Source organism: Falco naumanni, chromosome 8, assembly GCF_017639655.2.
Source record: "Falco naumanni isolate bFalNau1 chromosome 8, bFalNau1.pat, whole genome shotgun sequence".
Taxonomy (NCBI): domain Eukaryota; kingdom Metazoa; phylum Chordata; class Aves; order Falconiformes; family Falconidae; genus Falco; species Falco naumanni.
In genome coordinates this window covers 28,884,857-28,901,076 of record NC_054061.1, presented here as the reverse complement: position 1 = coordinate 28,901,076, position 16,220 = coordinate 28,884,857, and the positions used below count along the sequence as shown (strand labels likewise).

Sequence of the window (16,220 nt, the reverse complement as noted above, 5' to 3'; positions counted from 1 at the left end):
TCCCTCTGGTTATGTTTACTTGGTTTTAAGGGAAACGGCAGTGCTGGGCTTAACTGGCCGCATTCTCTGTTCCCTCTTCCGGGAAGAAAGGGTCAGATGTTCCTCTGGGCTGTGTGTCACCGGGGCAGCCTCAGGTCACTGACGTGCTCTTTAATGATGCCCCCCCCCCCCATGGCTGCCAGGGACCTGCCTCTCCAGAGGTGAGCATAGGTCCTGATGCTTTGCATGGACACTGAGGACTTCTCAGAGGTGTGGGGGATATTTATGCTTTTACAGAAGGAGGAGCCACATACTTGTGGCTCAACCACTTTCAAATGAGTCTGTGGTGGGTCCACTGTTGTGGCACTAGTAGAACATGAACAGCCACCTACCCCAGCGGTGCCATCAGGTTACTGTCCTCTAAGTTTTCATGGGCTCTTGTTTTCCTGATTTTTTCCTTTTTAAATTTTTCTTTTTAGTTTTTAGAATAATTTTTAAGAAGTCCAAAAGAATAAACATAAGCCACTTCTGTAAAATTGTATTTCAAGTTCCTTTCCAAAGATGACCTTCCCCTGCTATAAGTGCTCCTCACTTTAAGCATGATTTTGTCTGCTCTTCACACACAGAGAAATTTTGTGGGAGAAACTGCTCTGAGCTCCAGAAAAGATGAACAAACTTCAGGGGTCAAAAAAGGGTATATGGTGAGAATCAAACTGCTGATTTATTGTAGTCAAGATTTAAAAGGTTTGTACTGGGAAGACTGTAATACAAGAAAATGTAGCCTAGTGTCCCAGCCAGCTCTACCCTGGGGCTAGCTAGAATTAAGCATATGAAGAATAGCTAAAAATACTAATAATCTTCCGGCAAGGTGAAAAGTATTTCTAGGTCTGATACAATTTGCTTTCTGTTACATTAATTTGATTGGTGGGTTTTTTTGGTTAAACAAACCATAAATTATACGATCTGAACCAATGGTAAAGAAATCACAATAAGAGAACATTTTTTGTCCAAATAATTGTATCAGTTATACATTAACAATCCTATAGTGATCAGTCAGTGTTTGGATTGTGTAGTTATTTTGGAAACAAACGCTGATGAACAAATGCTTCATTTACAGATGTTAAAAAGAAAGTGTAATAGGAACAGTTCTTTTCCTATTGAAACAAATGTGAGTTTCCCCATTGTTTCAGCAGGAATACAATCTGCTCTATAATCCCCGCTCAATTATAACAATTCAGTGCAAATTTAAGAAGAGTAGCAGCAGCTGAATAAGAAATGTTTCTTTTCTTTGGTTTCGGCCTGTAAGAAAGGAAGAGAGGATCATCGTAAGACAAACATAACGTACTGTAAGATACCTCCCTTTGCATCTTCTCTGATCTTCTACCTTGTATTTAAGAGACTAGAGGAGGAAAGGAAATAGTCCTTTTAGATCTGTTAGCTTCAAACAAAGGGTAAAAAGCAGTGAGAATGGTCTGAACAACAAACATCAGGAAAGATGAGTGTAATTATTTTTATTATTCTTAAGAGGCAAACCTATTGGAACTCCTTTGCTCACATAAAAAAGTTCATTTAACATGACCTAGGGGAAATACCAATTCTTGTACTTACGGGAATCAGGGTATTTTATATGAACTATATAGAAGTATACTCTTTAGTATCTCAGACTGTGTTAGTCTCTTCTGGGGAATTTGTGGTTTGGTTTGGGTTTTTTGTTGTTTTTGTTTTGTTTGGGGTTTTTTTTGTGTTTTTTTTTTCTTCCTGCTACAGAAAGGATGCCCTGAGGTAGGGTTTCTGTAAAACACTTTTCCCTCACACGCTAGAAACATTTAGTAAGAAGTATAAAAAGCCTTTCTGTGTGTGTAATTTATACATTATGTATACACGTATGGAACTCCCACACATCAGAGTATGACTTTGCTCTTACTGGGATTCAAATCTGCATACTTAGGTTTTCCACTGGGCAAATCTCTTGGAAGGCCCCAAGCATTTCATTTCTCATGGTTGTGGGTGGGAAATTTTTCACAAGCTCTTTCTGCTTCTCTCACCTTTAATGTAACTGCACTTCGACTGTGCTGACCCTTCAGTCTCAAGTACAGTATCTTTATTTTGGATCATGAGGTAGACAATATTGTATGATGGCTGAAAGATACTTAATTTAGATAACATGAATTATTTTAGTATGCATTTTTGTTAACTTCAGTCAAAGTAGATTTAGTTGTTTTATCAGTTTTAGGCTGGAGATGAGTAGCCAGACTTTCAACCTCAAAGCATTTAGTATCTTTATCTGTTCTTTACTGTAGAAAAGTGATAGCTGAAGTGGAAAGTTTTATGCAGGACTGTATCTACACATTCTGTTGGTACTTTAGAAAAATTTAACAGTGGTTTCTATGAGTGAAATGTAGAAAGTGATGAGGTTCCCAAATTTCCATGTTCCTGCTTTTTGAATTGCAGTTTTTGACTTTGATAAAGGTGACTAGTCCAAATGCTATGGTGGTCTGAATTCTGGAAAAGCATGGTTAATTAGAAATAAAAGTAAATAGAGGAGACCACATTCTGGTCTTATTTTCCATCAGTCTGAATCTGCATATCTTTACTGAGGTGCAGTGGTATAAACAGCGTTGTGTGGGTAGTACTCTCAGGGAGGAGTTGATAATTTCAGACAAACTTGTTTATATGTGGCCAAGGAGTGAGCATATACAAATTTTGGAGAAAATGCGATGAATCCACCCCAATGGACAACAGGCTGCCACACAACCCCTTTTTGTAGTGAGGAGACCTATGCAAGGGCTGATTAATTTGTGCTCTTACCTGAGGCTTTGGAGCATGCCTGGCAGGACGGTTTGGGCATTAATGGCAGAATTAACTCAGGTAGCAGAAGAATGGACGGGTGAGAGCAGGAGACATCAGGATGAGTTGAAAAGCAGTTGAAGGGCCCATATATGTCCACATTGGCTTAACTGCTGTTCCCTGAGCAGCCAAGAGCAGTGAGGAGTTTTGAATGCCAAAATGAGAAGAGCCAGAGCTGGGGAGTGGGGAGGTGAGGAAGAAGGGACAATTAAAATCTTTAGGTGTTACCTTGGATCATAGCGTTTTAAATATACAGTTGGGGAGCTGTAAATATGTCGGTGTGGTAGTGCGAGTTCTGGATTCAGCATCGGCGCTTCACTGTTAAGGGATAGATAGAGAGAAACGGCAGAGTGCCTGCCTTCCAGAGCAAGATTTTCAAATGTATTTTCCTAAACCAACATGATGCAATATTTTCAGATCCCCAGTTGTCTGAAAGGTGATGCAAGTGGATAATTTTATCAAATCCAATACCAAAAAAATGCAGACTGAAATGGACATTTGGCTGGACAAATTTAGAGGACTGTCTTCTGAGACCTTCCTAAGGTTGGCTTCCCTGTGTGTGTTGGTCGTAGTGTTGAGCTCTCCACTGCTGTTGTGGAAGATTACCATGGGGTGCTAGCAAAAAAATGGACCTGGCTGGAATAAAACAGGCTGCAGGAGTTTTGAAGTTCATCCAGCTATCACTAAAAACACTGGCAGGTGAATGTATAACTGAGGCAGGGCTTTCAGAAGAAAGTCAGTGCTTTCTTAATCAGCTAAGTGATCTTCCAACTCGAGGTACTATAAATACTGTAAATGTGTTTGTTTTCCATTTTCTCTCTCGTGTTATTTGGCATGTTTGATTCTCTTTATTTACTGTGGTCTCAATGTGTGTATATATAACAGGATGTCTTAGTTTTATTTTCAAGTTGAGCAATAAATAATTAATCTTAAATATAACTTTATGAGAGGTACTACAAAGAAATTGAACTCGAGTAATTTTAGTAATTGTGGAGCAGAGAAAGATGAAGAAAAGGAAGCATATTTTTGTATTTTGTTATGTTCTCTGAAAGGAGCAGAAGCATAATTTCTATCATTAATCATCTAATGTACGTCCATTGATTTTCTTTTTAATAGAAAATGAAATTAAAAGCAATTCAAAATCTATAATAATGTTAGAAAAAAAGGGGAAAATTGTGAAAGATTCCTTAGACTGATTGCATAATGTAGGAGCATTCAGGTTGCAGTTATTCTTTGGCCAAAGTAAATTTGAAACATTAAAAAATCATATTATTTTGTCTTTCTAGCCAGGCAGAGTGTGAACCACTTGCAATAAGAAAATACTTGTATTAAAATTAAAATAGTGCTAGACATTAATGTGTCAATCCTGTTTTCTGCATTCAGTGTGTGGGTGGGAGGAGTGGGCTTCATAGCAATGAATTTCTCTGCTACTTCTCCCTGAACAGCGGGCAGTCTTGGTTCACAGATGAGGAAGGATTAAAACATCAAGTCACATAGCTTGGAAAAATTGACATGTACAGCTCAATTCCTACAGCGTTTCTAATCACATATTCCAAACCAAATAACTGATAACCTCATCTATAAATATCAGGATAATTGTACTCTGAGCTATTTTAAAATGGAACAGCGGTGAGGCCAGTTTAAGGCATTAAGTGACAGAGGTCAGCCTGCACTGATTTTACGGGTTTTAATATGCAGCCCTGGACATACGTAATCCCTTTCAGACAACCTGCTCTCATCTGGTGCTCGCTCGGTGGTGCTGGCTGAGAGGCTGTGAGTGAGCAGTGTGGGAGGGATGTGTGCTTCTGGCGTGCAGACCTGTGCGCAGACCTTGTTACCCCTTCTGCCTGGTGAATGCCCAGGACGTGTAGCCGCAGGGGAGCTCTGCAGCTGGCTCAGGCACATGGGGATGGCTGCCTGCACTGGAGGTGGCCTCCCACCATGCTGGCCCCTAGAAAGCTGCAGCTGGGACTTTGTTTCTTCTGAGGCTCCTGTGCCTAGATTAACCTGTCTTTTTTCCCCACGTGCATGCCTTATTGTGGGAAGGCTGCAGAAAGAAACCAACCCAAAGAGCAGCTAAAACATGGACCTTTAACTTGAGACGGGTCTTTACAGTTTTGCTTGCTTTTCTTTCTTCTCTTCTAATTCTATCCCAAACTTCTCCACTTTCCCCTGTTCGTCACTTCTCCATGCTAATGCTCTGTATCCAACTTTTTCTTCCCTGAACCCTTTTCATGCAAATCATTTCAGTTGCTTTCCTTTATCTTTTCAGTTGATATTTACCATCTTTATTGCTTCCCAACCTCATCTCAGGCTCCTTTTGTTTGTTCATAGGGCACTGTTGGTTGGGGTCTGTGTTTATTCAGTGCTCTGTTTGCTCGGTGGCATTTGTTAGCCCTTTAGCACTACTGTCAATATCATTAATAATTACAAAATGTGAATCTGGTGATCTCAGAGCTGGTTTCTTTGCTGCATAACTAGTTGTTCCAGCTCTTCTTCAGTTATTTTTACAAGATTTGTGTCTGCGATGTCCTTCCTGGCATCATTTATCCTTTTCATCAGACTTATTTTTAATGGTTATCTTCATGTTTCGTTCTGTAAGTTCAGACTTCAGACACACTTCATTGCAGGGAGAGCTGCTGCATCCAAGGGGGGCTGTAACAGTGATGAAGTGTATGTTTATGTTCTTACAGAATCAGGACCTTAGACTTAAATATGAGTGTCAGGAGAGCCTTATGTCATGTCTTCTATTATAGAATCATAGAATCATGGAATGGTTTGGGTCAGAAGGGACCTTAAAGATCATCTAGTTCCAGCCCTCTGCCCTGGGCAGGGACACCCCCCACCCCCCCCACCCCCCACCCCCCCGCCCCCCTCAGCCCAGGCTGCTCCCAGCCCCATACTGCCAGGGATGGGGCACCCACAGCTGCTCTGGGCAGCCTGGTCCAGTGTCTCATCCTCACAGTAAAGAATTTCTTCCCTATCCTCTTCCAGCTTAAAGCCATCCCCCCTCGTCCCATCACTACACGCCCTTGTAAGAAGCCCCTCTCCAGCTTTCTTGGCAGCCCCTGTAGGCACTGGAAGCCGCTGTAAGGTCTCCCCGGAGCCTGCTCTTCTCCAGGCTGAACAGCCCCAACTCTCTCAGCCTGTCTGCCCAGGAGAGCTGCTCCAGCCCCCTGATCATCTTCGTGGTCTCCTCTGGACTCACTTATGTTCTTATGTCTGCTTCTGGCCTTCTATAATTAGGGGTTGTGTTAGGATACCAAGAACAACTTAAATGTACCACCTGGGATTTGGGAGAAACTTTTAAGTGTAAAGGAGCATAAATATAGAAAAAAAATGAAGTCATCCTGACTTATGAGACTGTACTTATAGTCAGCATGTCTGGATCCTTAAAGTTATTTTTTTCTTTTTTCTCTAATGTATTAGCCCTGAACTTCTTTTTCACTTATTGTTAGCGGTATGTCTGAGAAATGATAGGTTTTCTTGTTACATTGAGGGGTAAGGAGAGTAATTATGCAACACAAAATGAGAATTCTTCCGAACAATGAGAAGGTAAACAGGTACATTAAAATAATTCCTTTGACTTTACATGCTGGCTTTGGTGTTTCATACATGCTTAGAATTTGAAGCCAGAGATCATTACATCATTGTGTATACGTCTCTTGTGCATGAGACCTCTTGTCTAGCCTTATAGGTCACCACTGTTGTTCCTGCACTAAGTCCAGCCATTTGATTTACACTACTGCAAAGGTTCAGTTTCAGTGTTTGGCCTGAGTGTACCTTCCTGGAATTATCAGTCATTGTTTTCATATGTTCTAATGACATTTAATTCCAGAGTTTTGAAACCACTAATTTAGGTTTCCCAAATTGAAGTGCCATGGTACAATATAATTTTACTGGTTTGTAGTTGATATTCTCACTCTTCAGCTTTTTACCCTTTGGAAACTGTTGAAATGCATTTTTCAAGGAGAATTGATTATAACTTTGGCAAATGAATATGATTACCAAGACTGTCTGTAATTGGATTTTTACTTAAGAGGAACTATATTTATGTTATCTTTCCTTATTGGATGCAGTGCTATGCCTATAATATTTCTTTCTCAAAACACTCCTTTTGTTAGGACCATCTGTGTTGCTCTTACGTCAGGCGTGTGCCTACTGAGAGCACTTGAGTTACTCCAGTTTGATGCTGACATGCTGCTTTGGTGATGGTGTAACATCATCGAAGGATGCGTTCAGCACTTCTGCGATTTGACAGCATACAAACATTTGATTTCGCCATGTAAAAGTTTATAGAATAAGTGTCTGCTATTTTAATTTAAGACAAATGTAGTTAAAGAATATAGCTTCCATATGCTTCTGCATGCCATATGCTAAGCTGATGGCATACAAACATACACTTGTGAGTGTAAATATATAGAGCCAGAAGACAGAGACTGTTGTACTGAATATCCTGTTAGAAGTCCTTGTTCAGTATCCTGACAGGACCCTGTGCCAGCAGAAGGGAGAATTTCCTCCCCAAGCTGTACATTTAACACTTGACTTATGCCTCGAAGCAAAGCAGTTACATCTGGAGCCATTTTCATTGCTCATATTAATTGCTAACTTTTGTTGGCACTTTAACAGGTGTATCCACACTGTTAAGCAATTCCAGCCCTTCCCTGAAAAAAAAAGGTATTTTCGTTTAGCATTTTAAACCCGGTTAGATTTCAGTTTAGTTCATGATCTTGTTTTTATTGTTACAAGATTATTTTTTTTTGGTGCCAGCCGTTGTTTTATATCAACAGAGCTGCATTAAATTGCCGTCCCACAGCTTGGCCCCGAGTGTTTAATTCCAGTTTGGTGGCATTGACTGGTGGTAATAAGAAAGAATAGTGGGAGTTCAAAAGGAAATCCTGCATTTCCCCTCTTCGTGTGAATCAATATTATAATTTAAACCCTTTATCTGGCAGTGTTCTGTTATTAGCTGTTTCTATTCATATGTTTGTGTCCATTTTAAATGTTGCAGAGACGGTAGAAATCAGAGTTTATGTCTAGGAGGAATTTAGCATTACTATGTGATTTTTTTTTTCTCAGTGCATAGGGTTGCAAATGGACTGCATTTGCCCTCTCGTGGTATCCCACTTAAAAAAAAAAAAAAAAAAAAAAGATATTTACATAGCAGAAATGGCTTTGTGGTCTGAGTTTATTTACAACCGTTGTGACAGAACTGAGGATTATGGGGAAATATTTTTTATGCAACATAAACCACACAAAAGCCAAACCAATCAGTAGTTTGAAACCATGGAGGCTAAGTAATTTTACTAACTTCCTGAAGGCCCACTGAAAACAAACTTGTCTTGTTCTGTTTCCAGAAGTGCCTGTATTTAAAAGTATTTTTCTCTTAAAAGTTAAAGCTGACTTAACTGGGAAGTAAGTTTGCAGCAGGCAGAAATGAGGTGACGAGCTCCTGAATGTACCGCTGGAGTGCGTCTGCCAGCTCTGCTGCTTCCTGTCTGGCCCTTCCCAATCCATTAAAATGCCCTAACGGGCTTTTGTTTTATTATGTAATTTATTTTAGCAGTTCATGCTGCTCACCTCAAGCATAGTTGTAAGCATGTAGCAGAAATCCTGCCATTTCTTATGACTGGGGTGCTGTAAAGAACAGCCGCATTAAGCTCAAGCTTTTAAAGATAATTCAGTTAAGACTGAAGAAGTCATGCACGGGCGTCATCTTTGAAGATGTTTGCAGACTCTTGAATGGAAGTGAATTGCCTCCTAATATGACTGAAATGCACTGAACTGCTTAGGCCTGCCTGAGGAGGTGTGGGGTTTTGGTGTGTAATGGTGCCAGATGTTCATGGCTGACATTTTATTTTGTGCATGTAAAACAAGAATTGCCCGTTGTCCCAGCAAAGTGATGCAGCTGCCAGTTGGGTCACCAAGGAAGTGCTCACCTGGGCTCACCAGCTTAGTAATAGCATCGCTGGCATTGATAAACACAAAAGTTCAGGAGAATGGGAAGCAAATAGTATGTTTGTTCTTTAGGCAGTATGTTAGGCATCAAAAAAAGCTTTTTGGATTCCTTGCTCTTTGGCTGCTGCCTTGTCTCCTTGCTGACACCGAGGCTTGGTTGCTCTGTCAGGAAGAACAGATTGAGTTAGCAGGATCTGCACTTAAAAGAATTCCTGAAGTAAAGCAGAGAAGCAATTCTGGGTTTTCAGTCACCTGCCTGTCCCTAATCACAGAATCACAGAAGGTGGGGGTTGGCAGGGCCTCTGGAGGTCAGCCAGCCCTTCCCCCGGCCGGAGCAGGTTCCCTGGAGCAGGCTGCACAGGGTCACGTCCAGGCGGGTCTGCAATGTCTCCGGAGAAGGAGACCCCGCAGGCTCCCTGGGCAGCCTGTGCCAGGGCTCCGGCACACTCCAGGTAAGGACGTTTTTCCTCCTGTTCAGGGGGAAGTTGCTGTGTTGCAGTTTGTGCCCGTCGCCCCTTGTCCTGTCGCTGGGCACCCCTGGAAAGAGCCTGGCCCCGTCCCCTGGACGGCCGCCCTGAAGGGGTTTGCAGCCATCGATGAGATCCCCTCTCAGCCTCCTCTGCTCCAGGCCGAAGGACCCAGCTCCCTCAGCCTTTCCCCAGCCGGGGGATGCTCCAGTCCCCTCTTCACCTGCGTAGCCCGCGCTGGCCCCTCTCCAGCAGTTCCCTGTCTCTCTTGGACTGGGGAGCACAGTTCAGTCACCTCACAGGAGAGCCTCCTCCTCCTCTCCTCTGCTTAGGTCTCTTACTAGACTATCCATTATATTTTCTTCTTTTCAATTCCTTCTTGTCCCCTGTTTGTACGTGTATAAACCACTGTATTACTTGTTTTAATTTAACTTTCCTCTACCCATGTTTACTATTTCCACTAATTTCTTTAAGCTCCATGATCTCTGTCAAATATTTGCCCTGATCTCATATGTCCTTACATGTCCATCACTTTTAGGATCTAAATAGGCTCAACGAACTCAGTGAATTATTTGTATGCTTAAAATTAAGGACTTCTGTGCAGAAGTTGGAGCTAGTAGATGATAACTCATTGCAGCATGAGTGTCTGTTTTAACATCGATATTTAGAAGTTCCATCAATTGTGTTGCCATTAGTAAATGTCAGGAATGAATTGTGGTCTTGTGTCAGATCGTAGTAAACATTGCAACATGATGGTTTATTATGCAATTGCAAATACTGCTTCATGGGGCTGGCGGCATAGGATATTGTTCGCATCCCTGTGGGTGCTAGTGGTTGTAGCGATGCCGAGAAGATGGTTTGCGTACACTTGGCCATACTTCATGTGGACACGTTTGTGTTGCCAAATCTTTGGTGTCCTTGCTGAAGGTAACAAGGCTACACAGACCTTGGGCATCAGAGTCTGTTCCTTATTTAACCTTCCTGAAGAGGGCAATTACCCCGCTCTCCTGTACAGAGGGGTGACCTCTGTCCTCATGCTCTCGTAATTGAGAAGGGGAATGTCTCCGAGTTTCTGTCTGCCAGGAAGGGTCATGAGGATTGAAAGTGAAAGGCAACTTTCAGCAATGTAGAGGTAGTTATTAATATGCTGATTTACTGCCACTTGAGTCTAAAGAGACTTTTAACAATTGCTTGCCTTTTGCATGCTCTTCAAAATGCTGATTTTTTCCTTAGAAATCTAATTACATTTTAATAAGGTATCTTTTTATTTCCAGGTGGTTGCCAACCCATCCCTTGCTCCCATACAGTACTGTAGTTAAAAACCAAGAATCATGTGTATTCATCACAAAGTTACACCCCAGTAAATCCTTTAACTGTAAGAAAACAGAGTTATTTTTCCCTTTTTCTTCATGCACTCCTAGTTACATTAAGCGCTAGCAACAAGGAAAAATGTATGCAGCCTCTGAAACCTGAATTATTTAGGAATCTCCATAAAATAGTATCACAGGTTGTTAGATAAAATCTGGATTAAATAATTTCATTTTCTGTAGCTTTATGATACAATGTGTGGACTTGGCTGAAATCACAGAGCCTGACATGACTAAACTCTTGGTGCCCAAATTCAGTTCCTAACTCTGTCCCTGACTTTATTACTTTAATGAAGTCATGACCTATCTTTGGTTTGGTTAACCTACAATATAAGATATAAATAGCCTATAGTCTTGGAGATTTTTTTGAGAAATAATTATTATTAACGAAATGAAAGACTCCATGATGTGCAGGCTATTTTTATTTATTATAATTACTTATTATTAATTCACTGAAACTTTAGCAAGTTTTATTATAGGCCTCCTGTGACTCAGACTTATACATTAACACTTTTGTCCTCCATCATGGCTATACAGTGCCATTATCCACCCTGAAAAATTAACCACTAGTCTCCAAAAAAAGACAGGACTGTTGAAGGAAAAGGGAACTGACCAAAAATAAAACTGAGGGGAAATCAGTGCATCTAAGTCCAGGGCTGTGCTCTTGCAAATGCCATTGGACTCTTGCCTGGCCCCAAAGGCATCTATGTCCAAATTCACAGACCTCAGCCCCAGCCCCGTGCCTGCAGTTCTGTATTGCCATGGCCCAGTCTTAGAGACCTGGTAAAGCTCTTGGCCAAGGGACCAGCGAAACGCATTGCATCTGAATATGGGCTGCAGCCTTCATAGTGCTGTGTGTGAAGGCAAAGCTCGGTATGTGCTCAGTGGCTCTGCCTCTGCCCATGTGTGAAGGTGCTTCAGGTTGCAGAGCACTTGTTTTTTTGTTTTTTCTGTTAATGGATCTGTTCACCAGTCCTCTTATAGCAAGCTATCATGCACCGTAAAAGCAGGCTTCTAGTGAAGTGCAGAAGCCAAAGAGCAGGAGAGCACAAGGGGTAGCCCAGTATTTAGGGATATGGAGGGGCAGACCTGATGTTTATACCTTGCTGCAAGAAGCACCTAGCTGTAGCATCTGCTGCTCAGACAGAGCAGAGGTCACCGCTCTGTATGGGAAAGCTGTTCAGATATTTGTTTCCTTCATCTGAAATATGGAAAAGATGGCAGTTTTGGAGAAGGAGGCTGTCGCTTATTTTTTTTTTTTTTCCACTTTGAAACACTTTCAGTTCCATGGGTAGCATCTGCATTACAGCTTGGGAATCCTGGCCTTGACCAAATACATTTTATGGCATGTAACCGCAGTATTATATCTTTTCTTGTTTGGTTGTACAGTGTATCCTGGGTTAAACTGTTGCCCCAACCCTTAAAATGACTGCCTCTGAGAATATTGAATTTATATCATCATTTAGACAGCACACTGCTCAAATAAGAATGTGTCTTTATTGTTTTGTGAAGCTTCTAGCACATCTTTGAGTGATGCATTAATAATGACCTAAAAATAAATCAGCTTTATCCTGTTAACCCAGGAGAGTGAATCTTGCGTAGAACACAAGTACTGACTGCATAGAGTATAATACAATATAATACAATATATATAAGAATATAAAGATTTCTGTAACTTTACTTTCCAGCCGTTACATGCCTGTCAGAGCACGATGACTCTGCCGATGTTGGTGACTGCATGCGGTGGGCAGGAGCTATGCCATCTCTTGTACAGGAGTGTCTCATTCCCTGCAAAGATGACTGCACGTTTACCCACTGGTCTAAATTTACAGCATGCTCGTTTGACTGTGAATCAACTAGAAGCAGGAGACGGTCACTCACAGGTATAATCCTTTATAATATTTGTTTGATGGTGATACTTGTGGCTTGTGGACTGATGTTGGTGTTTTGGGAAAATCCAGACAGAACAGCGATCATCCTTAATTGATTTTTGAGCTGATACTGATCGTTGCCTGCTTTATGTACACACATTTTAATATGAGAATAGTGCAGAAAAACTTGGTGACAGGAAGCTGTTTTTAGACATAAACCAAATAGAACAGTGACTATGCATTGTACAAGTTTATCTGACCTGTTAATGTGGGAAGCATGCAGCAAATATGTACACAAGAATAAAAAAGTGTGATTTTTTGTTTAATGCTGTTGAAATCTGGATGAAGTTTGAAATGGGGAATTTTGCGCTCAGCAGCATCCAATAGTTCAACAGGGCAAATTAATACCATGAGTAAAGAAAAAACAGTATCATTAAAACACTTTTATTTGATCTTTTGTATATATTCATTGAACACTCTAGTTCAAACTATTTTATGGAGCAGTCTCCCATACTTGCCGTTGTGGTTTGTTATTATGTTATTTGAATGCTGACCAAACCGAAAAGCTTTAAAACTCTGTAATACTAAGAGTATGGAACTGCTTGTTTTGTTAAGAGTTGTTTTCCCCACACCCCCACACCCCCATGCATCGCTAAATCACATAAAAATGAATCATACTGTTTTCAGAAGGTTTACAAGAAACTTACTGTTCTTGTTATCCTGAACACTCACATCTTTTAATATTTCTGTGTTGTTCTTGAGAGCTATGGTGTAGCTGGCTTGAGTTGCTCCATTAATAGAGGTGAAGCTTCAAAGACTTCTACTATGGAGTAGAATACTAATGTTGCTGTAGAAATATCTGCTGCGATAATGCCTGGGAACTGAATGGCAGCAAAGTATGGTGGCTACCACTGCTCCTTTCTTCTAGACTCACTGGTACCTGGCTGCATGGCTATCTTGTTATATTCAGTTTGTTACTGCTGGAATGAGCCACGTTTTTAGTAACTAACTATTACAGTATACAGGCATAATGGCTTCAAGCTGCTGTTAATCAGTATGACTTATTAAAGAATAAAGATTTCTTTTTTACATGAAAATCATTATTATACAATGCTCTATTGTTTCTGCCAAAAAGTATATGCTAAAATGTTCTCTGTATCAGTGCCTGTGTGCTTGTAGTAGTAGAAATCCTCTATCCCTATCAGAATAGTAGGTGCCTGATCTTACAGAAAATATGGAAGAATTAAGTGAATACTTACTTCCAGGTAGTTTTAAACCTCAATTTTCTTTGCAGGTATCTGTGCAAGTTACAAAACAGTATGGTCCTACCTACTATCCTCTTTCTTACTGCATTCTACATCAGACATAGATCCATTCAATTAAGTGGAGCAGAAATGGTTTCTGATGTTCAGGTTTTGATGGCTTATCTCCTCAGCCACACCGCATTTGTGACCAAACACCACCGGTCTCTCCCATATGACCTTGCTGGGTTCCCTTCCTCCTGCCGGGAAGGAGCTCGTGGTCTCAGCCTGCACCCAGCAAAGGTGTCCTGAAAGGCAAGTGGTGAATGTGCAGCCGGTGTCCCAGGCGTGCTTGGGTGGGGACAGCACAACGCCACAGAGAGCAGTGAGGAGGGACCAAATCAGACATTGGGGTTTGGTTTGACCACTTTTCAAAAGGGCAAGTCGGTGAGATTAGTACTGACCTGTATTTGCATAAAACTTCCTGAAAATTGGAGCTAGGCACAAGTGTGGAAGAACTCTCAACCCACAGGAACTCAGTCCAAAGATTTAAGGAAAGTGGTATTTTGGGAAGTATTTCATGATGTTGAAAGAGTCCTTTATCCATTTGTATTTCACCTTTCTGTAAGCATGCATGAATTAATTGAACCTCCTTGTTTGTCACTGTGTGTGTCTATGCTCAAGTGAATGCTTCAGCTTCATTATAGGAGTTCATTAACAATGTCATTTAGTGGGAATCAGCTAGCTGTTTGCTAAGTATTTGCTTGCTCCCACTCAGTTTTTAATAGTATTATTAGTTTTACTTGGTAAGTAACCATAGACTCTACATATGAAATTGGTCATTACTTAAGAAGCGAAAAGCTTATTACAGAACATATCAAAATTCAAAGTCATTATAATGAAAACACGGTTTTTAGGTAAGTCCAGTTAATTAATGCAGTGAGTTAATTCACTGTACTATGGATACAATGCATTTTCTGTAGAAAGGTGTATTTTTAATGTTTCATATAATTTGTATGTACAGTATGTACTACCTGATAATACTTAATGCATATAATATTTGTTTGTTAGTATAAAATATCTGTTAGAAATTTAATTTTAAAAAGAAAATTCTGTTTAATTGAAGGATTTATGTCCTTGAAAATTTTGGAGATGGTGCTTTTAATAGTAATTTTTAAAGCTGTCTCTGAAGATGATAAACATATCACAATCATTAATTCTAAAACTACTTCTTTGTGAAGAGTATGGGATGAATGTCACTTTTGCCCTCAGAGTAGGGCTTACTTAGCAATTTCATTAGAGGGAGGATTCCTGCAAAACAGATGGCAGAACACGTTGGAAAAAAGTGTCTTATAAGTGTGAGATTATTAGCATCCTTACCTGTGTTTGATGTGCTTCATGTAATTATGGCAAAACATGGACAAGTCCCAAATTCCCATGCTTACTAATACAATGCAGAACATGCAGCTGTACTGGTGGCTTCTGTCAGCTCGTCAAACATAAAATGCTGGAAATGCCACTAGAGAGCTCCCAATCTATTTAAAGCCTTTTAAAAGACCTTCCTTGAAGTATGTGGAGTTGTACCTCTTATACTTTACCTGAACTTGCTCATAAACACATATATAGAAATGTAAATATATATATACACACACACACAAATACAAAGATGTTGGCACTATTTGATTTCTTTGTGTTTATTATCCCTTTGTGCTGGCAAACTTTCCATTACCCAGAACTCTGAAAATACAATTTTGAAGGAGCTGGGGCTTGAAGGACAGTGGTATTAAGGGTCTGCAATCAGTGCCCTTTTCCTGGGAGGTACATGTTTATATGCAGACAGGTATTGATGACAGCCAACTTGTGCTCTTACTGACGTGTGGCGAAATAACTCTTGGTTTCAGAGTAGAAAGAGGGTTGTTAGGTTATATAACTTGTTCTTTGCTTTCAGTATCTTATTTGTGTGCAATACCAAAAAGAAAACATTTATTTTGGGATCAAAGCTTTTTGCAGAAGTATTTTTAGTGCAGCCAAGATCCCCAAGGAGCATTTTGAGGATGGGATACAGATGCAGTTTGTTAGTGAGGATATGCAGATGTGAAATGCAAAGACATTCCCGAGCTCAGGCAACATATAAAGGTAGTTCCACGTCATGTTGGCTAACCCATGCCAAGAAAAGCATTGATTTTATCTTTAGAGGCTGTATACAGACATTTGTTCCCTTGAGCAGTTGTAGGCGATGCCGGGAGCATGAATTCTCTTCTTTACATTATTTCTTCTTGTACCTGGGACCTTTTCTCGTGTCTGAAGTCCTCCAGGAAGAGGGCATGGAGAGCTGTACCACAGGTTTGTTTGAATGCTGCTGCTTCACTCGCCTACTGAAAGAGCCTTTTAAAACCTGTTGAAGGAACAGAGCAAACAAAAACATAAACCCAAATATAACCATTGAAATGCCTTCCAGCCCTACTAATTTACTGAGGATTATCTTTTCTG

At 40.6% G+C, this 16,220-nt stretch overlaps 1 protein-coding gene across 1 annotated transcript in view; it reads left to right on the top strand.

Moving 5' to 3' along the window:
• THSD7B (thrombospondin type 1 domain containing 7B) overlaps positions 1-16,220 on the top strand; it is a 269,552-nt gene that overhangs the window by 153,726 nt on the left and 99,606 nt on the right. Inside the window, exon 13 of the mRNA XM_040604804.1 lies at positions 12,307-12,501. Coding sequence (XP_040460738.1) covers positions 12,307-12,501 — 195 coding nt within the window. The remainder of the gene's footprint in view (positions 1-12,306; positions 12,502-16,220) is intronic.